Raw genomic sequence first — 27655 nt, forward strand, 5'->3', positions numbered from 1 at the left:
GTTCTATGTGCATTGTATGGGGTGCAGTGTGGTTGAGCTCTGGAGGACTGAGCTGCTCTGTCAAAGGGAACAGCAAATGATAAGGAAATCTCAATCACTGGTGTCATGGTATATAAAGAACCAGAGGCTTGCTATATTAATGCTGTTAGTTTAATGTTTACAAAAAAAAAAAAAAAAATCCCGGAGCATGACTGTTAGTTGTATGAGTCAACTTAAGGGAACACATGCTTCTTGAGTGGCATGGCTGGTCACATACCACGGCCCTCTGCCTTCTAACCCAGATTGACAGGGATCTTGGCAGAATGCATTCCACACACACTTCTAGCTGCCACTAGGTTCATTATAGCACTACCAGGTCCAGGGTGGGTTAGGGTTGAGGAAGGAAGGCCATAGGCAGAGACCAGAGAACTAGTTAGAGTCTTAGAATGGAGATATCTTGCTCCAAGGGGCCTGTGGGCTGCAGGTATCTGGGCTGTGCTCTACTTGGTCAGGGTAGGCAATTGCACCACTTCCAGACTGCTCAGCCCCAGGCAGCCTGGTCATCTCAATATTAGGGCAGTTCTTGGGGACTTGTAGGTAGTCAGTTCATTTCCAGGGAGGCATGAGGGAACTAGGGGTGGGGTTCTTAGAAGTGGGAACAAGGCCGCCAGTGACCTGGGGTCTACTAGTTGACACAGCAAATACGAGGCCAAAGTCAAGAGAACAGGTATGAGGGGCTCAGCCCCTTATTGGCAGTGATGGCCTAGGCTCTGGGAATTGGGCGTCTCATCTTCTGGACTCCTCAAATTCCAAAGTTTCAGAGTGGACCAAGCTGAGTGAAATGAGCCAGGGCAGAGTTCCGTGTGTTTGCCCATGTTGCCCTACCCATGGGGGAGTTGAAGCTTGGAGGAGAAGAGCAGTGCGCTTGCCCTCACTGCCTCAGCAGAACTGGTAGTTGTTGGGCTGCAGCAGTGGCTGGGCAGCATCTGGCTCACAGCAGGCCAGGTGCTCACTAGCACTCTCCTCAGGCTCCATGCTGCTGCTGTTGCTGCTGCTGCTGCTGCTGCTGCTGCCGCTGCCACAACCATCTCCATTACTGCTGCTACTATTTGGCAGGTTGGCGTAATCCTGAGATGAGAAGGGACCAAGAACAGTGAGTCTCAGTCAAGGTGTAGTGGAGTCTGCTAGCCAGCCTGCCCAGCCACTCACCTGCTCTCTCCTGTGTGCTTGGTCCTGTTTCTGAAGGAGGGTGCAGATCTGCTGGAAGGTGGGTCTCTGGGTGGGTTCCAGATCCCAGCAGGCCTGCATGATGCTGTATCTGAAGACAGACAAGTAGCATATGTGAAACTTCTTAGGTCTGGGGACTGTACATCCCAGGAGATGCCTACTAAACAGAGGTCCCCAAAGCTAGTCAAAGAGGAGCTTAGAGGCTGGGTAGAGCACTTACCTAGCATATACAAAGTCTTGGTTTCTATACCTAGTGCTCCAAAAAAGGTTAGTGTAAACCTAAATCCTTAGCATGCTTCCTCCTGATCCTTACAGTAACCCTCACAAAAGGATATTTCATCGCTCTTGACAGATGGAGCCATTTAGTATCCTCAGGGTAAAAGAAAAGGCTGGAAGTGGTGGTGTGGCTCAAGTGAGAGTGCTATCCTTGAGCAGCTCAGGGACAGCGCCCAGGCCCTGAGTTCAAGCCCCAGGACTGGCAAAAAGAAAAAGAAGAAGGGCTGGGAAGGTGGCTCAGTGGTAGAGTGCTCGCCATGCATGCTCAAAGCCCAGGGTTCGATTCCTCAGCACCACATAAGCAAAAAGAAAAAAGCTGGAAGTGGCGCTGTGGCTCAAGTGGTAGAGCGCTAGCCTTGAGCTGAAGAGCTGAGGGACAGCACCCAGGCCCAGAGTTCAGGCCCCATGACCGGACCCGAAAAAGAAGAAAAGATCCATCATCTAGACTAAGACGAGACCCAGTTCAGACCCTTTTCTGAGAATGGTCCCCTATACTACCTGGGATTGAGTGGAGACAGAAGCTTATTTTACAGTCTACTGTGGGGGAGATGAAGCCTGCCTTGGAGCATTCTGGACAAACACAAGGGTTGCACACCCCTCCATCCTCTTCCAAACCATGCCTGGGTGTCCTCTCCCCTCTCTGGGGACCCTTAACATACATGTTCTTTGGGGCAAACGCAGGCTGGGCCATTTGATATCCATCCTTGACCAGTTTGTAGAACTTGCTGTTCACTAGGATGCCAGGGTATGGGTTGAGTCCTGCAAAGGCAAGGATCGTGTAAGAAATCACATTTATCTTCCCATCCCCACCCACACTCATCTCAGGTGTGGTGTGAATGACCTACCAAAACATGGCCATAGAACACAGCTGTTCCCACCCAGTGCTTCCTAGGTATCATCTCTTGGAACTGGCACAGGCTTTGGGAGGTGGCAGCCTTCCACACCACACAGGAATTCAGTACAGGCTTTGGACTGTGGCAGAGCCAAGTCTGTTGTGTGTCCAGAGTGGGCACAATGCCAGATGAAGAGGCTGGTAGAGCAGTGTGTTTAAGGACAATCCAGGACCTTGAGTCTCATACTCAGTTGCATCTTCAAGGGCATGGAAGTTTTAAGGGACAAAGGTGTAATAGTAGTGGCAACTGCATAAGCAGAGATGGATGGGAGAAGAGCCCAGAGGGGATGTTTGTTAGCACTGGAAAGCCTGTCAGACCTATTCAGGAGCAGCAATGCTGGCTTAACCCTCACACTTGGCCTTCATTCCTGCACATCTTTGCTCTAATACTGCCACTGGGCATCCTTAACTTTCCCTACATGAGGCACAAGGTATCAGTGTAACGGAAGAAGAGCTTCAGACTAGGCCTAACTGGCCCAGCCACTCACCCAGTGAGAAGATCTCCCAGAGGAGGATGCCATAGGACCAGACGTCACTCTGCACAGTGTAGATGCAGTCAAAGATGCTCTCTGGGGCCATCCACTTCACAGGCAAGCGGGCCTGCCACAACAATCTCCATCACTTATGGCTCGGGCCTCTGCCCCAACCCAGCCCACTACCACCATGCAGCACTCACGTTGCCCTTGACAATGTAGTTGGAGTCATTCATGATGTCCCTAGCCAGCCCAAAGTCTCCGATCTTGGCCACGTGCCCATTGGTGAGCAGCACATTGCGCGCTGCCACGTCACGATGGATGCACTGAGGGAGAATGCAGTCTTTTAGTCCTCTAGCCTGAACTACCCAAGCTTACCTGAGAAAATTTACAATGGTCCATTAATGTTGAGAAGCCATCACCTGCCTCCACTGCCCTTCTAGCCCTTCATTTGTTGCTGAGCAGGAAGAGCTGCCTTTGAGCTGGGCAGTCTGCCAGCCCTCTGTGCTTTGAGCAGTCTCACCCCATCCCATTGCTAATAGCAGCTGCCACCTGTAGGGCCCTGCTGTAGGGAGCCCTTCCCTGAGCAGGCAAGTTGTACACGTTAGAAACCACTTTTACCTTCACACAATTCTGGGATTGTGCATATTGGTACCGGAAGAGACACCAAGGTTCAGGGAGTTTATTTGCTTAAGGTTACACACCAAGCAGCACAGCCAGCCATCATTGCCTCCTGAGTCTATTGTAAGGCTGTGGTCCCACCTCCCAATCCCTGAGCATGCATTTGTTCCTGGACTGACTACATTTTATACCTTCAGCTCATAAAGAAGGTCTGCTTCCACTTATGGTACCATGTGCTTCATTAGGGGAGACAGTGTTGCTCACATTGTTGAGTAAAAATGAGTGGATAAAGCCTATTCAAGGAACTGGTACCCTGCTGGGCCACACCAGGAAAACAGGTATGCCCAGACTAGGGGCACACCTATTTCTTGCCTTCTCTCACCTAGATGCTGTGTATTGATGCCTGGCTCTCCTCTGTACTTTTGCTCCTCTCTTCCCCTTCCATGTCTTCCCTTTCTCCCCTTATCCTCACTCATCCAGTCCCTCTACCCCAAGGGGCTTGAACCCTGGATGGTTTTGACTCACATTCTTGGAAGCCAGGAAGGCCATTCCCTGAGCCACTTGGGTGGAGAAGTGGAGCAGATCCCAGAGCTCCAGCGGCCGACTTTCCTCCTTGTCCAGATCTGGGGTGGGAAGAGATATCAGAGTAGTCCCACCACACTCCTACCTTCCCTGACCTCAGTTCCAACTCCCAGCAGCCCCTTTCTGCCCTGGTCCTGCTCCCTCCTCACCTTGCTCAGGGAAGGAGTCATTTGAAGAAGTGGAGACTGGTCTCATTTCCACATAAGTATCCATGCCCTGGCTGGAGAAGCCACTGTCCCTACATAGAAGAGAGGGTTGGGAGGTGGTCAGTCCTGATTACTGTGCTGGCCAGTTCAGAGATTGGCCTCCAGCCACCCCATGAACTTTCTTAACCATTCAGTAGAAAAGGAGAGGGACCTAAACATCAACATGAGTGTCCCTTTCCGTAGGGAAGCCCGCTGCCATAGCCTGAGTGGCCACTGCCACGTGGCCATTGCCAATGCTGGAGCTACAGCTGTTCCATCTTCGTCTATTCTTTGCTGTTCCTAAGGTCAGTGGGCCCCTAGAATTTTGCTCCTCTTGGTCCTTGCTCAGTTCGCAAGGACCAAAAGAAGTTGTCACTCTTCCCAGCCACAGCCCTGCTAGAATGGGACCATATTTTAGGCCCATTTTTCATGTTTTCTAGATGGCAGCTCTTACCCTTTGCTTCACATTCGAATCCAAGGAACTTTAACCCTCTCTGTGCCCAGACCACCCTCAGTGCTTCTCAGAAACGGGGAGCTTTAAAGCTCTGATTCTAAAGGAGAGCTTTTTTGTATTATAATAGTGATGTACAGAACTGTTACAGTTACCTAAGTCAAGCAAACAGTGCATTTCCTTTTGGACAATGTCACTTCTTCCCTCACTCTCAGAGGAGAGCTTCTTAAACTAACTCATCACCTGGAAATTTCCATAAAATACAGATTCTGACTCAGCAAGTTTGAGCAAGTGGAGCCTGAACTGTGTTTTTTCTGGCAGCACCCAGGAATGCTAGGTACTTCCCTAGGTACCTAGGTGGAAGGTAACTGGAGGAGTACTGTGTGATCCTGAACAGCTTCTGCTGCTTCTAACCAGCCAGCCAGCTCTAATTTCTGTATGGCTCGCTTTCTGCCCCTCTGCACTGGAGATGTGACCTTGACAATGCCCCTAGCCTAGAATTCTCAGAAAGAGAAGCTGAAGTTTCGTTCATGATCTAGCTATGGCACAACCCCCTTTCTTGTTCTAGGAACTATATTTCTCCATTAGCACAGCCTAGGACTCATTCTGAGTGCTTTACCAGTCTGCAGATTTGAAGATGGAAGCCAGTACTTTTTTTTTTTATTTTATTTTCCTTTTCAGCTACACTAGGGCCTCACACTTGATAGGCAGGCACTCAACAATTTGAGCTATGGGATGGGAAGGTGGCTCAGTGGTAGAGTGCTTGCCTAGCATGCATGAAACCCTGGGTTTGATTCCTCAGTACCACATAAACAGAAAAGACCAGAAGTGGCACTGTGGCTCAAGTGGTAGAGTGCTAGCCTTGAGCAAAAGAAGCTCAGGGACAGTGCTTAGACCCTGAGTTCAAGCCCCAGGACTGGCAAAAACAAAAAATAATGTAAACCATGCTCCAAACCCCTTTTTCTTGCTTTTCTATGTTCAGGCTGTCCTGAGCTTTGATCCTCCTCCTCGTGCCTCCCATGTTGTTGAGGAAGATAGGTACACCTGACATGAACTTCTTTTTTTCTTGAGTTGGTTTCAAGCTATGATCCTCCGATCTCTGTCTCTCAAGTAACTAGGATTACAGGTTTGAACTATTATTTCTGGCCAGGTATTTTTTATATGATCTGCCTAAGATTCCAGCTGGCAAAGGATGATCCAGTGTGTGCTGCTCTCTCAGAGAGGTTTCTGAGAATCAGAAGAGGAAGCAGACCTCGCCAGGTCCCCATTTTTGAGCACAGGATGAAAAATGGCCTCCTTCTTTTGTTCCTCTAGACTTGGCAGCTGCCTAAGATAAGAGCATTATATACCCTCTCCCATTCAGGTCCTGTCCCTACTGCACCAGGCTCCAGTATGGAGTCCTCCAAACAGCAATGTGGCAAGTGAGTACTAGACCTGAAGCCAAGAGAGCCAAATTCTGGCTCAGGCTGCACTCTGTAACATGAAACTTGCCAGTTCCTCTCTCTTGTTCCCCATCTACCTCTGGATGGCTTCCAGAAACCATGTCACAGACATGACAGAGCCTACCAGAAATATCCTGAAGAGTTCCACCCTGATGGCTTGTCTGTGGAACTGGAGACTCCAGCAGACTGGAGCTGTTTTGCCTCTTGTACAGCTAGGTCTCGGCTAGGGTGCTAAGGTTGGCTACTCCTGAGTGAAATGGGGGGTTGGGTGCTCTGAAGCACCCATGTGGCCCCCTCAGGTGCTGCAAACAGAGTCTGGGCTGGCTTTTTGTGATTGCCAGTTCTGGGGCTTGAATTCAGGGCCTGGGCCCTGTCTCTTGAGTTTTTTTACTCATGGCTAACACCCTACTACTTGAGCCACAGCTCCACATTCAACTTTTTAGTAGTTAATTGGAGATAAGAGTCTCATGGGCTTTTCTGCCTGGCTGGCTTTGAACCCTGATCCTCAGATCTCAGCCTCCTGAATAGCTAGGACTACCGGTGTCAGTTAACAGTGCCTGGCTTGAGTTGATCCTTTATAAACATTAAAGAAATGACTTTGTGAACACACATCTCTACCAGGCTTTGAACTGCCCACCTTGGCCTTCCACAATCCTAGAACGTGGTAAGTGCTCACATGCTTGTCCAATGATGAGAATATGTAAGGTTGCTGTAAAGCCTGGAATGGCTACTCCTTATGGCACAGATAGGAGCTGGCTGGGCAGACAGACCTGGGCCACACCTCCCCATCCTGGTCTCCTTCCTGTCCCTTGCCCCAGTACTACCTGCGGATGTATTTCTTCTCCAGGTGCACGTTCTTATAGCTGGTGTCCCCCTCAGGGTCCTGACTTGGGTTCAGGCTGGGTCCCAACATGGCTTCAGCCTTCCTTCTCAGAAAGTTGAGCAGGTCGCCATAGCAACAGTACTCAGTGATGACCAGGACAGGGCCTAAAGTGCCAGAAGTGTGGTGTGAGGAGAGTGTGGCCCTTGACCCTGTTCCCCATGGGAACAGCAGCACAGGGCTGGAGGCCATGAGGCCCCAGCCTGGAACTCAGCACACACGAGTTCTAATCCTGACTCTGAGCAAATTTCTTCATGCCTCAGTGACCCATCTCTCTAAGTAAATCATCATCATCATCATCATCTAAAAAGAAAAATCTTTGACCTCATAATCCCTTCCCTCCCCTTCTCTCCCCTCCCCTCCCCTCTTCTCTCCACCTCTTTTTTGTGTGTGTGTCAGTACTGGGGCATGAATGTAGAGCCTCATGTTCTTGCTTAACTTTTTCAATCCAAGCAGGCTCTCTACCACTTGAGCCACAGCTCCACTTCTGACTTTTTGATAATTAGAGATAAGACTTTTCCTGCCTGAGCTGGCTCTGAACCTCAATCTTCAGATCTCAGCCTCCTGAGTATCTAGTATCACAGGCATGAAACTCTAGCCTCAGAGTTCTTTTTTCCCTATGTTTGACATAGGGAAAGCTGATGTAATGAAGAGCAGGAGGTAGCTTGGAGTCCAGGACAGCTTGGTGGTCCCTGTGGAGAGTCCAAGTATCTTTGTATGGGGTGTCCTAAAAGGGAGGTCTCCAGTCCACAAAGTCATACCCTCTACAAGCATACTCAGAATTTTGTTCCTTTATCTCCTTGTTCAGTGTGCTCAGTGATGTCTAAGAAGCATGGCCTGGAGCTCCAAAGAGCTGTCTGCAGGACAAATGAGCAGCTCCTGCCAAGCCCAGGAGTCTGGCCTAGGAAAGTAGGGGGTGCTAAGGAAGGATTCTCCTGGAACCCACAGATGAGAAGGACAATATAGGTCTCAGTCCCCTAGAGCCCTCAGTTACCCAGAGACCTTGTACCCACTGAGTGCTCACCTCCATGGGTGCAGGCTCCCAGGAGGTTGACTATGTTTTCATGCTGGCCCAGGTGACTCATGATCTTCAGCTCGGACATAAGGGCCTCCTTCTCATCCGCATGAGCCGTGGCTGGTTGAGGAGCCAGATTGCAGAGCAGTGGGAGATGACATCCAGGAGGATCCAAATACAAATGGGAGAAAGAGGGAGACAAGGGGTGCACCTGTTACTGAGCTGGTCTCAGGATGGCAGAGAGTCAAGCTACAACCACACTACGGCCCTCCATGGCTTCTGTGCATGCATGCCTGCCTGGGGCTCAAGCAGAAGTCTCTCCTCAGCCAGAAGTTGAGAGCGACCTCCTCATCCTAAGCCACAAGGCACCCCTAAACGTGCGCCCTGTCCCCCGGGTTCAACGGGCTGACCATGTGCATGGTACCCCTTGAGATGCCAGGGCCAGCCCACCCCCATCATGCACACTGTCCAGCCCTGCTCCCACTTCCCCATGCCCCCCCCCCCCCCCACACTCACATTTCAGCATCTTCACAGCCACCTTCAGGACAGCGTCTTCCTTGCCTAGACCGAAGGCTGTGGCCTCCACAACTTTCCCAAAGGCGCCAGCTCCCAAGGTCTTACCTGTCACACACATAGATCCCTCAGGTCCCTGGGCACCAGAGCCTTCTCTCTCGAAGTCTACAGGCTCGCCACAGTCCCCAGGAGACCCACTATTATGCATGTGGGAGCTGACACCCTATCTCACCAAACTGCAGGTTGTTGCGAGGGAACTCCCACTTTTCATTGTAGGGCAGCTGGGTAGGGTCAATGAAGGTGTAGTTATTGCCCTCGTAGCTCTCAATGATCTTCCAGCGTATCTGGTACTTGGGTTTCTGCAAAAGGAGGGAGGAAGCAGATGGAAGCTGGTCTGGTGGGGGCTTCTGAGTCTGACCTTGGGAAGCTGAGGTTGTATGGGTGCAGGGCTCTGAGTGCGGCTCTCTTTGTGCAGAGGGGGTCATGACCTCACAAGGGCACAGTCCTTGCCCCGTTACCCCACTCTGCCTTACTGTGTAATATTCCCTTGCCAGGCTTTAGTTTCTCTATCTGTTCATTGAAGACCTTGGACCAGATAACTTCTGAGGGTCTTGCTGATAAGTTGGTAACTCCCCAGGCAGGAAGGACAGTAGAACTTCAGATCTACCTACTCATCCTTCACCCATTCATCCATTCTTTTATCCAAATAGTTTTTTTTGGGGGGGGGGAGGGTGTTGCATGTTGCAGATTGAACCTTGGTCTTCACCTATCCTAAACACACTCTTCCAGCCAAGCTACCCTCCCGGCCATGTTTTTATTTTTAGTTGCAGTAAAATATATATAACATAAAATGTATCTTCACCATCTTTAAGCAGACATTTGGTAGTATTAAGTTGCATTTCCATTGCTCTGCAACCAATTTCCAAACATCCTTTCCTCTCGCAAAACTGAAGCTCTGTACCTACAACGCCCTCCCCCTCCCCCCATTCCCTCCTGCCAGTCATCCACAGCTATCATTCTACTTTCTGTGCCTATGAATGTTTCTCTTCTGGTTACTTTTTACAAATAGCACCATGTCATATCTGTCTTCTGTGACTGGCTTACTTCCCTTAGCATAATGTCTTCAGAGTTCCTCCATGTTATAGCGTATATTGGAATACCCTTCCTTTTGAGGGCTGAACAATGGTTTCATCCAGATATTTTCCTAAGCATCTGTTCCCAACAGAGTAACACAAATTCTTAGCCTATGTAGTTTGTAGGGAAGTGGCTGAGAAAGGACTTCAGTTCTTAACAAGGTAAGACATTTTCAAGTAAGTCCATGAAGACAATTAGCAGGGCTGCACATGCTGTAGCCTTGAGGTGGAGATGATCCTGGTAAGTTCAGGGGACCAGTAGGACATGAGGGTAGCTTAGAGAAGATGAGGGAAGGTTCCAGAGGCTGGAAGATTATGATGGTGGTGATCAGGTGAGTTCCCGTCTAACTCCAAGGGGAGGCACAGGGATGTGTGCAGGAGCGGAGTCATCTGACTTGATATTGCCAAGACTTGAGGTCAGTAGACAAGGGGCTTCCAGCTGATGCCAGTTCCTCCTTGGATTCTCTATGCTGCTTGCAGGTGGCAGAGCCAGGAGGTGGGGCTTAGGCAGGAGGAACAGCTGCCTCTCCTTTTCCTGCTCCAGGGGTAACTGCACAGGGGCATCATGCCGATGGCTACCCATAAGAAGTACAGAGGGAAAACCAAGTGTTCAGAAAAGTACAAGTCGGGCTGGTGTGCTGGAGGACAGTGAGGCCTTGGCTGTCAGCAGACCCACTTTCTGTCCAGCCAGGCCTTAGGGACAGGGACTGGCTGGGCTGGGCTTAGCTGCTGGCACTGCAGCTGGGGAAGCTAACAGTGTGTGAACAGGTGGGAAGCAGGTCGCCCAGGGATTCAAGTCTTTTCCAGGTTAAGAGAAAAAGATTCTAGATAACCATGGGAAGGTGCTTCCAGTTGGTAATTTGAGAGAAAAGACTGCAGTTAGACACTAAGAAGGACTTCTGGGCCCTGATTCAGAAGGGCTAGCCACAGATAAACTTAAGAACACCCATGATGGCTTGCGAGGAGAATCTGAAATGCGACAGAGAGGAACTTCTTGAGTCTCCAAGGATGGTTGGGGATGTTCTAACCCCAACGCCAGACAGGGCTTAAGGAAGGGATTTTCTGACCGCTCCTGCTACTTCCAGCTCCAGGAGCCTCTGTGGCTTTGAACCACTTCTGCTTCCCCCCCCCCCCCCCCGCCCTCCACAGCTGGGCTGAGTCAGCTCCCTCCACACCTCTCTCTCCCACTGGGCAGGGGTCGAGTGGTGTGGGACAGGTTGGGGGAGGAAGAAGAATTTGGCTAGATTCTCACATCTGCATCTTGACTCTCCTGCCTGTGTCAGGAATCCCATCTTCCTCCTCTCTCTGCACAAACACCTCCCCCCCCCCACCCCCATCCCTGTGTCACCCATGGGCTGGGTTGCCTGGGGCTCTGGGCTTGATTTTCTGATTCCAGGAATAGCAATAGCCAGCAGCAGTGCCTCATGAGCACTGCCTGTAAGCCAGGCCAGACAATCCGCATGCGTCATTCTATTTAGTGGGTACACAGGGGCCTAAGCCCCACGCCCACCCCTAACTTCCTTCTGGGGATGGAAGTGGCCAAAGTCCCAGCTACTCTCCCTGTCAGGCAGCTGGTTCCATAGGCTGGGTGTTCTGCCTCCAGACCATCCTTCTGGAAGCTCTGCTATCCCCTGTCCTCCTCAGAGCTCAGGGCTGGCAAGAATCCTAGATTCTCCAGTGGCTTTCCGGTCGGGCCTCCTCTTTACCATCCTTCCCTCTTTGAGTCTTCCTCCCTGTGGCCAGCTGACTCCTGCCCTTTTCTCCTTCTCCTATAGCCTCTCTGAAGCACAGGAGGTGATGACTCAGCTCTGAGAGAGAAACAAGCCTTCCACCACAGGACCAGGGTAGTGGTGACAGATCAGGCCCAATCCCCACAGGCCCCAAGGCAGGGAGATAATTGATTTGATAGGAGCACATCAGCCTGGACAAGCTGAGGAGCCTGTCGAGGAGGAGGGCAGCCTTGGGGGCAAGTGTGTGCCTGGCCGTGGTGGGGAACTCAGGGGCCAGTTGAGCCTCCTGGCTGGGAAATCAGAGGGTGGCTGGAAGTACATATTCTGAACATGACCTTGTAGGGTCAGGTACTGGTGACTCACATCTGGAATCCCAGCTACTCAGGAGACAGCTCTGAGGATCACGATTCAAAACCAGCCCTGGCAGACAAACCTGAGAGACTCGAATCTCCAATGAATCACCAAAAAGCCAGAAGTGGAACAGTGGCTCACGCAGTAGAGTGCTAGCCTTGAGCAAAAGAAGCTGCTCAGGGACTGTGCGTAGAGCCTGAGTTCAAGCCTCAGGAGGAGCACACAAAAAATGATGGGACTGTGGAGAGAGACCACAGCCAAGGAAGGTGGTCAGCCCAGGCTGGAAGGACTACAGGGCTCTGGGACCTCTACAGGGTTTACTGGGCAGCCCAGGGCTGCTCTGAGGGGCACTGGGACGTAGTTTTCTGAGTTTTGGAGAAGCACCCAGCTTCTGGGGAAGGAACAGGTGGTCGCCAGAGTGAGGAAGTCCTGGACCTGGAGGTAGCGAGCAGCACCCAACAACCACTTTGGGTGGTTGTCAAGGAGATTATGCCAACCTCAGACCCATCCAACCCTACCAGGCGTGAGCTAATCGGGTCCCCAGCTCACTGCCCCCTGTGTCCATGGCATGGGCCCTACCACTGAGCTCTGCCAGTCCTTTCTGCAGGCCAAGACTCCCATGTAACAGCCTGCTGTGATGAACCCACTTTACAATGGAGAAACAGAGGCTTGGAGAGACCAGTTGGGCACTGGTAGCTCATGCCTGTAATCCTAGCTACGCTGAGGCTGAGATCTGAGAAATCAAGGTTTAAAGCCAGCTTGGGCCAAAAAAAGTCTAGGAGTGGGCTGGGAAGGTGGCTCAGTGGTAGAGCGCTTGCCTTGCATGCCTGAGGCCCTGGGTTCGATTCCTCAGCACCACATAAGCAAAAAGAAAAAAAGCTGGAAGTGGCGTTGTGGGTCAAGTGGTACAGCACTAGCCTTGAGCTGAAGAACTGAGGGTCAGCACCCAGGCCCAGAGTTCAGGCCCCACGACCGGACCCAAAAAAAAAAAAAAAAAAGTCTAGGAGACTCTTATCTTCATTAACCAGCAAAAAAACAGAAGTGGAGGTATAGCTCAAGTGGTAGAGTGGAAGCCTTGAGTAAAAAAGTGAAATGATAGTATAAGACCCTGAATTCACATGCATGCAAGCGTGCACCCCCCACACACAAAGTCACCTTGGGCCCACCATACAGAAAGGGAAACTGAGGAGGGTGGATCATGCCTGGTGATAGCCACCTCGTCTGGCTGTCCAGCTCCCTCTGTCTGTCCAGCTCCCTCTGTCCCAGCTCACCTGCTTGTACTTGTACAAGAGCAGCAGCAGCAGGAAGGTCATGACAACCAGGCAGGAGACCACCACCGGCATGAAGAGGGACCCCTCGGGGGGCTTCGCAACAGATTCTGGAGGGACAGACCAGAAGATGGAGAAGGCAGAGGGACCACCAAGTCCCCTCCCCTCACCGACACCAGGCCAGCTAGCTGTCCGGAACACAGTAGGTGCTCAATAAACACTTGTGTGAATTAAGCTTCACACAGACCTCAGGGAGATGACCTTGCCAGCTGGCTGTCCACACCAAGCTCCATCCAGAGCCCCAGCCTGCTGGGTCTAGGAGAGACCACAGGAATAATGAGTGCCAGCGGCTGCCAGTGAAAAAATATGGCCTAGTGCTCAGCCAAGGTGTGCCCACTCCCCTAGTGATGGGGCCACCACCTCTGCCTGTGGCACTCAGATGGACTTCTGGAAGTTACATCTCATGTAACTTCCTGGAGTGTCCCCATATGGCCTTTGGTAATAAACAGGTCTTGAAAGGTCTCTGAGCCAGGGTATGGGTTTGGGGGTCTCTGCTTTTGCTTGTACTGGTAGCCTGAGTTCTCTTGATGTATTTTGAAAGATACAATTTCATTCTGTTGCTAAACCAGATTGGACTCCCAGGTCAAATCTCATTCTGGGGAACACTGAATGCATGATTTCTTTCAGAAGTTCAGGTTAAGCATGTCCCAAATAGGAAGAGAGATAGGACTGACCACCTTGGGAGGTGAGAGGTCATTAAGACAGTGTCTGCCCTAGCTGGGTGCCGGTGGCTCACACTTGTAATCCTAGCTTCTCGGGAGGCTGAGATCTAAGAATCTTGGTTCAAAGCCGGTGTGGCAGGGAAGTCCATGAGACTCTTATCTCCAATTAACCACCAGAAAACTGGAAGTGGCTCTGTGGCTCACGTGGTAGAGCACTCACCTTGAGATGAAGAGCTCAGAGACAGCGCCCAGGCCCAGAGTTCAAACCCCATGACGATTAAAAAAACAATGACAATGCCTGCCCAGCTCAAGGCACGGCACAGTATAAGTGATGAGCACCCTACTGGCTTTTTTTTTTTTTTTTTGTCGATTGTGGGACTTGAACTCTGGACCTGGGCACTGTCCCTCAGCTCTTCAGCTCAAGGCTAGCGCACTACCACTTGAGTCACAGTGCCACTTCCGGCTTTTTCCGTTTATGTGGTGCTGAGGAATCGAACCTAGAGCTTCATGCATTCGAGGCAAGCACTCTACCACTGAGCCACCTTCCCAGCCCCACCCTACTGGCTTTTACACAGCAAGCAGCTGCAAGAGAGTTAAGTACCACAGGTATCAGAGTGCAAAGGGCCTGGTTGTAGTTGCTCCAAGGCCAATGGCTGGGACACATGAGTGACATGATCTCTGAGCCATGACTCTCCCTGTCCCCTCTGTGACCAGAGAGCCTCCCTAAGGACATAGAATGAGTGCTGAAACCAGGTTATTAAAGGTCTGTGAATGCTGTGGCCTGGAAGAAACAGAGACCAAGTGTGCCTGAGACCTGATGCACAGCAAAGGCAGTACGTGTTAATTAGGGGGTGAGTTAAGGGGCCAGCTTGTTCCAGACTGTGCTCTCTGGACTTCCCTGAGTTTCCCTCCCAATCACTCTCCTCTGATTGAGTCAGACTCCCCCATGTTGCTGCCTCAGGATTCCTGGGACAAGAGGACCCTGGGATGGACCAGAGAGGTAGAACTCAGGATCACTTGCGTCTGCTGCAAACAGGAGCTCTGGCCTTGGCTCCCTTGTGGTTGGGGAGGGAGTTGGATCCCAAGACCCTCCCCCTATGTCTGCCTTGGCTGGAAAGGAGAAGGATGGAGACCTACCTGCAGTGACAGCCCTGAAGGTCTCAGAGCTGTTGCCCACGCTGCTGTGGGCCCTGCACTCGTAGGTCGTATTGTGCTGGAAGGCCCCAACAATCAGCTGGCTCTGCACGATCACTTTGCGGAAGGGCTCCTGGTACAGCACCTTGAGTTCTGAGTCCTCCCAGGTCTGCAGCATCTGCGCTCGCTCACATCTAGGGCCAACAGGAGGTCGCTCAGGGCTACCTCTCCTATTCCTGGTGGTCCCATCCCTACCCTGGCCCACCTCCTGAGCCCCCCATGCGAGTAGAGTGAGCAGTCCATTTACCTATCTGTGTGGCCCCGGCACATCAGCCATGTCACATTGGGCTGAGGGTACCCAGAGACATTACAGAAGAGGATATTGGAGCCATTGATGCGGGCCCACATCACACTGACCTCGGGAGGATCTGAGGATGACAGGAGGAGGGGAAGAGCAAGGGAGGAAGAGGTCAGTCCCAGAGGCCAGGGTCCCTCTCCTGACTGGGCCTGCTTTCCCCCTCCCTCCCAATTCATCTGGAGCCTTGAGATGGAGGGGTGCCCACACCCCGGTCCCGGCCCATCACTCACATTGCAGGGTGAGGTTGAAGGTCAACGCACTCCAGCCTCTTGCGTTCCGGGCCCTGAAGGAGTAGCGGCCTGCCTCCCAGGGCTTCAGGCGGGGCAGGGAGAGGAGGGTAGAGTACCTGCTGGTGAGGGGCGGGGGGAGGGAGTCACACACACACACACACACACACACACACACACACACACGTGTAAAAAGGGGCTGGAGGAGTGGTTCAAGTGGTAGAGCATTCATTTGGCAAATAGAAGGCCCTTAGTTCAACCCATAGTACTGCCAAAAACTGCTAGTAAAGGACCAGTTCTTGCTCAGAAGATACCCGCAGTCATGTTAGACTTTGGGATAAAAAGGCAGCATGCAGCTGGGGAGTGAGGCTCAGTGACATAGCAGCCTCCATCCCAAGCACCACTGAAAAAAACAAACAAAAATGCAGCTGGGCACTGGTGGCTCACCCTGTAATCCTAGCTACTCAGGAGGCTGATATCTGAGGATGAGAATTCAAAGCCAGCCAAGGCAGGAAAGTCCATGAGGCTCCTATTTCCATTAAACTAACAAAAAAGCCAGAAGTAGAGCTATGGCTGAAGTAGTAGAGCACTAGCCTTAAGCAAAAAAGTTCAGGGACAGTGTTCAGGCCCTGAGTTCAAGCCCCAGGGCCGATACACTCACAAAAAAAGAACTGACATTTGTAGAAGGTTCTATACGCCAAAGGCTTTTTATTGGTGGTGGTGGTGATGGTCGTGGGGCTTGAACTCAGGGCCTGAGTGCTGTCGCTGAGCTCTTTTTGCTCAAGACTAGTGCTCTACCACTTGGGCAACAGCTCCACTTTCAGCTTTTTGGGAGTTAATTGGTGATGAGTCTCTACAGACTTTTCTGCCTGGGCTAGTTTCAAATTGCAATTCTCAGGTCTCAGCCTCCTGAGTAGCTAGGATTGCAGGCGTGAGCCACCAGCATGCGGTGCTGGTAACACCATGAATTTTCATGTTGTCCTTGAGCAGGAGGCTGGTTAATCTCTACCCTATCCCAATTCTCATATATGTGCTACTTGAGTGAGCATAGACAGTTCTCCAGATGACTTAATATCCCCTCCTTCAACTGAAAAGAACTTCACTTTTTTTGGATGACTCAAACATGCGTCATGAGCCTAAAATTACACGAGCAAAATTTTGGTGGCTGATTGGTGCCCCACCCACCCACATGGCCCAGAGCATCGCTTCTCAAAGGAGCTTCCTGTGCCCTTCCACATGCCTATGGGGTACAGACCACTGAACTATCCATGGACCACTCCTCCCCAGGGGCCCATGGGCTTTGAGTCCAGAGCTTCAGCTCTAGCTAGGTAAGGAGATGCTAGAAAACCAGGTCAGGGAGGACCAAGGAGAACTGCAGGCAGGAAGAGAGGGACAAAGGGCTATCTCGGTGAAATCTCAGGAGACAAAGAGTTGGGGGGTTCTGGAATTAAAGTCGATGTCTAGAAAATGTTGATGTTGGAGGATGGCTAGGATACTATAGAGCCTAGGGAAGCAGACATCCTATCATGCTCCAGTTAAGCTGGAATTCATATCTGAGGGATTGGTTGAGAAAAGACTATAGGCTTCATTCAACTAGACTCTGGAAAGAGTTGCTCAAGAGGGGACAGTGGTACATACACTACATTGTAGCTGTCCCCATTCTGTCCCTGTTCTGGCTTCACTATCTTATCCTGGCCAAACAGGACAAGACACTAGTTTTATTCATTTTTTTAGCAGTACTGTGGTTTGAATGCAAGGCCTCATGTTCACTTGACTTGTTTGGCCAGCTCCTGGACTTTTTTTGGTCCAGGCTAGTTTTGAACTGTGACCTTCCATATCTCAATAGCTAGAATTAAAGGCATGAGGTACATATATGTGTGTGTGTGTGTGTGTGTGTGTGTGTGTGTGTGTGTGTGTGTGTATGTGTGTGTGTTAAAATGCTGGTACTAGGGCTTGAACTCAGGGTCAAGGTACTCTTCCTTAGCTTTGTCTTTCAAGGCCGGTGCTCTACCACTTGAGTTGCACCTCCACTCTGGTTTTTTGGTGGTTACTTGGAGATAAGAATCTCACAGAGGGCTGGGAAGGTGGCTCAGTGGTAGAGTGCTTGCCTTGCATGCATGAGGCCCTGGGTTCAATTCCTCAGCACCACATTAGCAAAAAAAGCAGGAAGTGGTGCTGTGGCTGAAGTGGTAGAACACTAGTCTTGAGCTAAAGAGCTGAGGGACAATGCCCAGCCCCAGAGTTCAGGCCCCATGACCAACAAAAAAAAAAAAAAAGAAAGAAAAAAAGAAAAAGAAGAAAAAAAGTGTACCTCAAAAACAATGGTAGAATTACTGAGAAAAGCATTGGATATCCAAGGATATGGGCATAAGATAAGAAATTGATTTGGTGGCTCACGTCTATAATTCTAGCTATTCAGGAGGCTGAGATCTGAGGATCAAGGTTCAAAGCTAACTCAGGCAGGAAAGTCTATGAGACTCTTATCTCCAATTAACCATGAAAAAGCCAGCAGTGGATCTGTAGCTCAGGTGGTAGAGTGCCAGCCTTGAGTCTAAACGCTAAGGAACAATACCCAGGCCCTGAGTTCAAGCCCTCTCACACACACACACACACACACACACACACACACACACACACACACACACACACACACACACACAAAACTTGATCCAAATCATAAACAGAAAACATGCTCAGGTCCACATAGCGAGATCTTTCTAGGAAATAAGGCCCAGAAAGGTGACTGGATTCTTGAAAGTTCACACGGAAGGGCAGGACAATACCCAAAGATCCTGAATCCTGACTTAGGCACTTTCCATGTGGCTGTGGAGCAGTGCAGACATAAAGTGTAGCAGATACCTGTATGCGTCCTTCTTGATGCTAAAATCAAGACTGGGCTGGTGGTCAAAGAAGGGCCCCAGATAGGTCCAGCTGTATGTTTGTAGGCCAGGGTAGGCATCTACCTTGACTTTGAGGTTGAGGCTTTCTCCCACAGTCACCTCCTGGAGGAGATTCTGCTCAGAGGTCAAGTTCAAGTAGGCACTTTCTGGAATGTAATATTGGTGGGAAGACACCTGAGTTCGTTTGTTCATTTAGTGATCTCCCATTGATCCAGCCTTTGAGTACTACTATGTGCCCAAAGACTTCTGCTACCTCTGCTCCCACCAGCCAAACATCTCAAGTTGCTAACACCATCCACTTCCCACTCACTCCATCTCCTCTCTCGAGCTCCACCACCTCTGCCTGACTGTTGCAAGTACTAGGGCTTGAACTCAGAGAGTGAGTGCTGTCTTTTAGGTTTGAGATAAGAGTCTTTCAGATTTGTCTGCCCAGGCTGGCTTTGAACCAAGATCTTCAGATCTCAGCCTTCTGAGTAGCTAGGATTATAGATGTGAGTCACCAGTGCCAGGCTGCACTTAATTTATCTCCCTTCTTCCCCCTTTACCTCCCTGCAAACACACTTAATGAGGCACCAGAAAGCCCTGATAAATCTTGTCACATTCAAGTCTCATCATGTCGCTCCTGTTCAACCCTCCTCATCTTTTTCAAGAGGAAAAGCCTCAAATCCTTACATGGGGTCCTATAGGTCTGCTGGCTTCCTGGTTTATACGTCTTCCTGACATCATCATGTACTTCTCTTCCTCTCACTTCATTCTAGCCCCACTGGCCACGTCATCCCATGAAAGTGATACCCACAGTCCTGCCTTAAGACCTCTGGGACTGCTTAGAGGTGTCTTTTTTTTTTTTTTTTTTAACTGGTACTGGGGCTTGAACTCTAGGCTTGGGCACTATCCCTTAGTTCCTTTCTGCTCAAGGCTAGCCCTCTACCACTTAAGCCACCGTGCTACTTCCAGGTTTTTCTGTGATTAACTGGAGATAAGAGTCTCATGGACTTTCCTGCCCTGGCTGGCTTCGAACTGAGATCCTCAGATCTCAGGCACCTGAGTAGCTAGAATTACAGGCGTGAGCCACTGGCACTCAGCCTCCTGGAGCTGTCTTATCTGACATGTGTGCATGAAGCTGGGTGCCAGTGGCTCTCATCTGTAATCCTAGCTACTCAGGAGGCTGAGATCTGAGGATCAAAGTTCAAAGCTAGCCGTGGTAGAAAAATTTGTGAGATTCTTATATCCAATTAGCCACCCAAAAGCCAGAAGTGGCACTGTGGCTCAAGTGGTAGAGTGCTAGCCTTAAGCAAAAAAGCCAAGGGACCACACCCAGGCCCTGAGTTTAAGCCTTAGTACTAGAATTAAAAAAAAAAAAAAAAGCAACATCCTCCCATCCTTCGATCAAACCCTGCTGCCTCTCTTTCCTCAGTTCCCCTCTGGCCCCTCCCACCACCTGATGCTCACCTACCACCTGGAGAATCATAGAGTTGGAACGGACACCCATGCTATTGGTGGCCAGGCAGGTATAATTGCCAGAGTCTTGGAAGTCTACAGCACTCAGGTTCAGGGCCAGCACTTTATGATATTTGTTATCCTGGAAGTCAACTTCTTGAGAGATGTTGAGCTGCAGAGGATGGAGATGACATACCAAGATTGTTTAGTGATTAGGATGATCTGAGGCTGGGGATATAATATAGCTTGATGGTGGAGCATTGGCCTAGCATGCGCAGGTTCCAAGGTTCAATCTCCAGCAATGCAAAAGTAAATACATAGCTATTTACATATGTAAATAAAAATAAAGTCAGTATGGCAATGCATGTCTGTAATCTCAACACTCGAGAGGATGAGGTACAAGAATCACCAATGCAAGGATAGCCTGGACTGTATAATGAGCCCCTGCCTTGAAAGAACAAAAAGAAGGAAAAAAAGAGAGCGATCTGAGATCAAATCATCAGCCTTTAATATTGTTATCTGGTGGTCCTTGGCAAGCGCACTGGATGCTACGCCTCCATTTCCCGTGTGTAACACTGGATCAGTACAGGCACCCTGTCCCTAGATTGTAGTAAGATTAAGTGAGATAGACGTACAAAGGCCTTGGGGCTGTGCTGGCACTCTGTGTGCACCGAGTTGGGGGTAGAAGGAGAGGGAACCATTCTCTGAATCCGCTTCCTGCTGTTGCCTCCTGGGACCATCCCTTCTCTGCCTCTCCTAGTCTTTCTGAAACGGCCCTTATATCTCTGGATTTGAAGTTACCCCAGGCTTCACTTGGTAAGTCACAGAGAATTCACATCTGGCTTTTTTGTACAGGCTGGATGGAGCAAAGGCCACAAGGGTCCAGGGGATCGGGTCCTGCCTTCCTCTGCTTGCCACAAGCCTGAGTCCTGGTTCTGACTCAGCTACTACCTGGCAGGGACACCCTGGACAAGGCTTCTCCCTTCTCTGGGCCTGAGATTAGAGAGTCAGTTTGACATGCAGCCTTGGGACTCTGCCCTTGGGGCTTTGTGTACCAGGAAGATAGGCCAACTTCCCTCTTCTGTCCCCCTGCATACCAACCTTGGTGTCTCCGTGTTTGAGTAAGACGTAGAAGTGGACGCCAGGCTCAGTGGCTTTGCATGTAATCTGGGCATTCTCCCCTCGAATCCGTACCAGCTCTGTAGGCTCCAGTGTCAAGGTGGGAGGCCCTTTGAGGACTGAAGTAGGAGAAGAGGTTCTTGCTGTGACTCTGCTTCGTGCCATGAGCCAGGGTCCCACATACCATCCTCTCATCCCAAATCCTGGGAGGCAGCCCTAGTGCCTCACTTTCCCCCACAGCAAGTCCTGAGACAGTCCATGTTCTTCATCACCAGCCCTTAGTCTCTACTCTAGACATTGTGCTGCAGCCATCCTGAACCAAGGCTTCCTGTCTTTCCTCTGATGCCTCCACCACAACCTCAACCTCTTGCAAGAGCCAGTGACTTTGGAAAAAATAAGGTAGAGCCTGGTGCTGGTGCCTCATGCCTGTAATCCTAGCTCCTCAGGAGGCTGAGATTTGAGAATCACTGATGGAGACCAGTCAGGGCAGAAAAGTCTGTGAGCCTTTATCTCGACTTAAACTCCAAAAACTGAAAGTGGAGTTGCAGCTCAGGTGATAGAGCAGCAGCCTTTGTGCGAAAAAGCTAAGGGACAGCACCCAGGCCTTAAAGTCTTAGTACTGGCATAATACAAAAATAAATAAAAGTAAACTGGATCATATCTGGATCAACTTTCTCTCTAGTCTGACTCCAGAGGCTGTTAGGTAGTCCTGCCACACAGCAGATTTGGAATTAACCTCTGTGTCTGTTGCTATGGTTGAAAGAGACTCAAGTCCAGTTTCTCTGGAAGTGGAGTCAGCCAAGCTCCCATGATCCCTTTCTTTGGTCCATCGTGCAGCCTATTGGTTACTTCCATGTGTCTTGCCATGCGTCTTGTCTTGTGAGTGACCAAACTGGATGAAGGGACACATCTGTGGCTGTCCAGCGGCCTCAGCCCAGCCACAGCCTGCATAGCTGCTGGCTCCAATCTAACCTTCTTACCTGGTCGGGGCCTTTGTGCCCTACTCACCTCTGTTCACTTTGAGCTTGATGCCAAGACTCGGGACCATCCTGCCATTCACCAAAACTCTGCACTGGTAGTAGTGGCTGTCAAGGTACTTGGCTTTGTGGATGGTAAAGCCACGCAAAGGTGAGAAGGAGCAGATGATGTGGCGCCCCACAGGTCGGCCACGCTCACGCATCAGCGAGACGTGTGCGCTCAGAGCTGGGTCCGTGAGCAGGCAGGGCAGCACAGCATCCTCACCCTCGAACACTGTCACCTCTTCTGCCAGCAGCTTCCAGGGTCGGACAGGGTCTGGGTAAAGGGGGACATGAGGTCAAAAGTACTGCAGCAACTGTTAGTGGTGACAGGGTCAGATGACTGATCATTGCCCTGGCTATCCCAGGACCATTCAGGCAGCCTCAGCGTGGGTTTTGTTTTGTTTCTTTGTGTTAGTACTGGGGTTTGAACTCAGTTGCCTGGACACTGTCCCTTAGCTTTTTCATTCAAGGAAGGCGCTCTACCATTTGAGCCACACTTCCACTCCTGGCTTTTTGTTGCTTAGTTGGAAGACTTTCCTGCCCCAGTGGGCTTTTCTTCAGATCTCAGCCTCCTGGGTAGCTCAGGATGAGAGGCATGAGCCCCGGGCACTCAGCTTCAGGATGGGCTTCTGGAGCCAGGTGTATCCTGGGCTATTCAAAGCTGTGTGACCTCAGGTTAGCGACTCTATCCTGACAATGAGTGTGATCATAGAACCCATCTTACAGAGTTATTGTGGCAGACCGCATGAAATTAGAGTCACAGCCTCAGGGCTTTGTTCACGGTCAGCACCCAACAAATACACAGCTGGCTGACGATGGATATTAATATTAGCCAGCCCTCCTGCCTGTCAGAGGCATCTGCTGGGCCAGGCCTCTTGGGAAGAGGCTGGATCCTCACCTTTGACGTAGAGGTGAATGGAGGCAGTGCCCCCCGAGAGCCCCCCGGTCTCTGAGCAGCGGTAAGTCCCCGTGTGTTGAAAGGTGGCATTCTTTGTGATCAAGATGCTGCTGGGATTGTCAGGATCCAGGTTCCAGAGGGGGGACGTGGGGCCATCCCACTGCACGCTGCCGTTGCCCACACACCGCAGAGTCACCACTGTCCCTGGCTCCACAACAAGCTCCGGTCCACTGGGTTCAATGACCGGGGTGCCTTGGCCTGGAGGGGGTGGAAGGTAGAAGTGAAGCATGAGGTTAGACCCCAGGCCTTCCCCTGACTCTGGGATGGGAGGTCACATGGCAGAGATGGTACCAGGAATCATTGTGAACAAGCCAGGACACACCGATCATTCACCCAGCTGTGTTAGGGCTGGACTCACATCCCTGATCCCAGGAGAACAAGGTTAGAAACCCACTGGGCCTGGCACCTGTAATGCTGTTCACACAGGGTCCCCAGCGCCCTGACTCCATCTTCACTGCCCTATAATGTCCTTCTTCTCTCTGGAGTGAGCTTCTTCAACCCCCTTATAAATGTCCCCAGCAACAAGCCTAGGGCCTGGTTCAAGGAAGATCTCAAAAAAGCAAATAGGATGTTCCTGGTCAAGTCCTTTGACTTAATTCACACATGGAAATAAAAAGGGACATAGGATCTTAGCTCAACAAAGAGAAAGACAGAGAGGTTCCTGGAGTCAGGCCTGGTGCCCACTTCTGCCATTGGCATTCTGGTCTGTTTGGCACTGTGGGATGGCTCAGGGGATCTGTGCCTTAGTTTCTCTGCCTATAAAATGGGGACAATGTTCATATCCATTCATTAGCATATTATAAGGCTTAAATGTCTAAAAAGCCTTTGAAGACCACCTGTCTCTGAATAAAGGCTTAGTAAGGCTGGATACTCGTGGCTCACGCCTGTAATCCTAGCTACTCAGGAGGCTGAGATCTGAGGGTCACACTTCAAAGACAGCCTGTGCAGAAAAGTGTGTGAGACTCTTGTCTCTAAGCATGAAAGAAAATCCAGAAGTGGCACTGTGGCTCAAGTGGTAGAGCGCTAGCCTTGAGCGAAAAGCTTAGGAACAGTGCCCAGGCCCTGAGTTCAAGTCCCAGGACTGGCACAGACACACACAGAGACACACATACAGACACAGACACAGACACACAGACACACACACACACACACACACACACACACACACACACACCTGAATGGGGCCTGTGGGGTGAGCTTTCAAGTTGCTCACTGTACCCCAGCCCTGCTGTGTGTACTGGACAAGCAATCTCTTTTAAGGAAAATTTGCTTGAAGGAGAAAAAGAGAACTTGAAACCCTTGTCAGGCCTTCGGGGAAGAGGGCTGTTTGCCTCTGCAGTGTCAGCTTTTTGCCAGGGCCTGAAATAGGGCGAAGAAGGGGAAGTGAGGGCTGATTCATGGCCTCCTGGGGACTGCCAGGCGCCCTGGCCTGCATGCGTGGCGGAAACACACTGCTGGCACCCTGGTCAGCCCAGGTTTCCGCTCAGCCTGCGGCCCTTCTACCAGGGACAGTCTCACTTCTGCTTCCTGCCTCCTGACCACTGCCTGGCTCCAGACAACCAGGGACCCTAAGAGAGCAGGCCATTGGCCAGGCCTGCTCTAACATCGCCTTGTAGCCATGTGCCAGCCCCACAATAAATTCAGGGTATTCCATGATTGTCTTCAAACGCTTTAAGTGGGTGTCCCTCCCCTCCAGCCCAAACTTGCCAAGATTTCCTCTCTGGATGATTTCAGAATGTCTTGACTTAGTCTGACATTGAACCTATCAGAACATGCTTCTAGAGCATCCAGAAGCTCAGCCAGAGAGATCATGTGCAAACTGTGACCACTGCCAAGACTGCCATGGTGTGACCATCAGGAAGAGGGATGAGTGTCTTGCTCACAGCCTTCAGGCAAACCTCAGTAGAACTGGCACTGGCCTGTTAGTGCTATTTGCTCCCAGCCTGGGTAGGGCTGGGGTGCAGAAGAAAGCTTGGAGCATGGATCACACTACCTGGATTGGGAGCTGTGGAATCATTACCAGCTGGAGGGCTGATCATCCCTGAGGACAGTTACCCTGCATGCCCACCCCAGAGGGCTGTGGAGGAGGAGACACTGGGTAGATACTTGTTCCCCCTCATCACTTCTGCCCCGGCTGCTTCTGCCCTTGCTAGACAACTACTTCCATAGATATGTTTCTGGAGTCCCCTCTGAGACTTATAGTCTGGTATCTAAAGATTTTAACCTTTGAAGGTCATGAGCTTTGAACACAACACTCTCTCCCCAAGCTTAGAATCTTTGCTTCTGCTCTTGTTTCTTTTGCTTTTCTCTTCTCCCTTCTTTTTTTTTTTTCTTTTTGCACTGGAGCTTGAACTCAGGGCCTCACTCTCTCCTTTAAGCTTTTTTCACTCAAGGCTCTTCCATTTTAGCCACAGTTCTACTTCTGGCTTTTTGCTGGCTAATTGGAGATGAGCAGCTCCTGGACATGTTTGCCTGGGTGGGCTTTTAGCCATGATCCTCCTATCTCAGCCTCCTGAGTAGGATTATAGGCATGAGCCCAGCTTCTTTTCTTCCCCTTTCCCCGGCCTGCTCCTATAGCACATCCTGGAAATGTGGTCAGGGAGAGGCATCTGGCTCCATTACTCCTATCCTGTTGTCCCGGATAGTCACGCACAACTGCGCTGATATCCTCTACTTCCCCTGCCAACTTCCCTTGCTGGCTTGGCTGAGTAGATGGATGGAAAGCCTTCTCAGCCCCCACGCTCCCTGTGGTGAGGGCTTTGGCTGTTCTGTGGGCAACATCTCAGCTCCCAAATCTTCCCCATGCTCCTGCTTGCCTGACAGACACCTCCATCATCTCCAGGAGGTATATGACCATCACTCCCCTCTACACACAGCATATCTGGCCCTCCTCAGCCCCAGGAGTGCCCTCGAGGGAGAGAAGCCAGCTGCTCTCTGTCTCTAGGTATTCTGACACCCCCTCCCCCCGCCCCCTGCAGTCTCCCTCTCCGGCTAGCTTTTGGGTTCAAAACTTAAATTCCCATCCTCATGGCCCCCATTTCTCTTTCCCCTGGAGATGGATACTAGACAGCACCTCTCCACACACACACACACACACACACACACACACACCACACGCGCACACACACACACACACACACACACACACACACACACACGCAGAGCTTGGATTCCTAGATTGAAGACAAGACAAGGTAGTGAAATCAAATCCACAGACCTTTCTGGGGTGAGAGGGAGTTGTCTCTATCTTAATGGAGGTGGTGAGTACATATGCATGTATGTTTATCAAACCTCAAAATATACACTTGAAAATCTGTGCTTCTAATGGGGGTAAATCAGATCTCAATGAACAAAGGACAGATGCTGGCAGCCCATGCCTGTAATCCCAGCTATGCAGGAGGCTGAGATCTAAGGATTGAGGTTTGAAGCCAGCATGGGGAAGAAAAGTCTGTGAGACTCTTATCTCCCAAAAAATCCACAGAAAAGTTTGGAAGTGACGCTGTAGCTCAAGGGGTAGAGCGTTAACCTTGAGCAAAAAAGCTTAGGGATAGCACCTAGACCCTGAATTGAAGACCCAGGACTGGCAAAAAGAAAAAGGACACTCAAGTCAATGAGATTCGCTTGACTAGACTAAGACCTTCAGTGGACCACTCTGGTCAGACACCAGAGGAACCAGCTCCCCAGTAACCCTCTGTGGGGAGGCCTGCCTCCTCCCTGCCAAGCCATCATCCTCTAGGCCCCTCCAAATACACAGATGATATGGCATAAAACATGCTAGTTGGACCAACAGGCCAAACACACCAGCAGCTGCAGCTGTCTGCTCTGGGGCAGATAAGGCCAGAAACTTGTGCAGTTCTCTCTCTAAAACTCCGACACCTGCATCTGAGAGGATTGGGGACCCCAGCCTCTATGGCCATTTCCAATACCTCCTCCTGTGTTACATCACTCATAAAACACCCCCAGCCCTGAGCCAAAGATGGCAACCTCTTGTCTTCCCCTCTGACCCATTCCTTACCCAGGCTCTCAGAGAGGACCACTGCCCCTTTGGGCTTTTCTGAGCCAGACTCTGCCTAGAATCACGACTGCCTTCCTATTCTGTAAGGTGAGTCCCAGGTCCCTTCTGAGACCTGCAGTGTCAGAATCTGCCCTGTAACAAGATCTTCAGGTAATTCCTGTACACGCAGCAAGGTTCCAAAAGCCTCATTCTAGTCTACTCCATGACCACTGCTGCCACTTGCCAGGGAGGTGACGGGACACAGAGCCCTGTGAGGATTAGGGATGTGCTCAGGACACTCAGGGAGTCCATGGGAGAAAACCCCGAAGCCCAGTGCTAGAGAGATAGATGAGGACTGACTAGGGACTCCCAGGAAGAGACGGGGACTCTCAGACTCCCCTCTCCCACCCAAACCCTCAGTTTTGCTCTTACCAAGCCAAGCAGTAGCCACCAGCAGGATCAGCAGAGCCCCTAGCCCCATAGCTTCCCTGGGGAAGCAGCGGGCTGGGAGGGCTGGAGGGCGGGCAAGGCAGGGGCTCCCAGCTTCTAGCTCTGCGGAGAGAAGAGACAGCTGGACACAGTCCCTGGGCACCGGCTGTTTGTCTTGTTTTCCTCTTCCTCCTCCTCCTCCTCCTTGGGCTTATCCTCTTCTTCCCCTTTTAGCTAGGCAAGGCAACCACAGAGTTTGGAAATCTTGGGTCTCTAGAAGAAAACAAAGCCATGACCCTCAGGGGGGGAGGAGATATCTGAGGCAGGGTCACACTGGTCC

The 27655-nt window shown here is 50.9% G+C and overlaps 1 protein-coding gene across 1 annotated transcript; it reads right to left on the bottom strand.

The window, feature by feature from the left end:
- Positions 1–132: 132 nt before the first annotated feature.
- Csf1r (colony stimulating factor 1 receptor) lies at positions 133–27546 on the bottom strand. Its single transcript, XM_042692212.1, has 21 exons — positions 27319–27546; positions 22833–23090; positions 21924–22208; positions 20898–21034; positions 19809–19968; positions 18319–18505; positions 15463–15581; positions 15182–15302; positions 14878–15068; positions 13022–13128; positions 8769–8895; positions 8540–8644; positions 8033–8143; positions 6953–7115; positions 4200–4288; positions 3994–4091; positions 3051–3173; positions 2863–2974; positions 2142–2241; positions 1189–1297; positions 133–1107 (listed from the first exon to the last, which is right to left on the bottom strand). The coding sequence occupies exons 1-21, from the start codon at positions 27365–27367 to the stop codon at positions 919–921; spliced, it is 2940 nt and encodes a 979-aa protein (XP_042548146.1). The 5' UTR covers positions 27368–27546; the 3' UTR covers positions 133–918.
- Between the last annotated feature and the right edge of the window lie 109 nt (positions 27547–27655).

Source organism: Dipodomys spectabilis, unplaced genomic scaffold, assembly GCF_019054845.1.
Source record: "Dipodomys spectabilis isolate Male_0828 unplaced genomic scaffold, ASM1905484v1 ptg000147l, whole genome shotgun sequence".
NCBI lineage: Eukaryota > Metazoa > Chordata > Mammalia > Rodentia > Heteromyidae > Dipodomys > Dipodomys spectabilis.

Excerpts from the sequence above, each read along its gene's own strand:
- Csf1r (XM_042692212.1), bottom strand. The coding sequence starts at position 27,367 with ATGGGGCTAGGGGCTCTGCTGATCCTGCTGGTGGCTACTGCTTGGCTT. Across the intron at positions 15,069-15,181 it reads TGCCGGGGCCACACAGATAG|ATGTGAGCGAGCGCAGATGC; the intron begins GTAAATGGACTG and ends TGTTGGCCCTAG. Across the intron at positions 8,144-8,539 it reads GGCTGTGAAGATGCTGAAAT|CCACGGCTCATGCGGATGAG; the intron begins GTGAGTGTGGGG and ends CTCCTCAACCAG.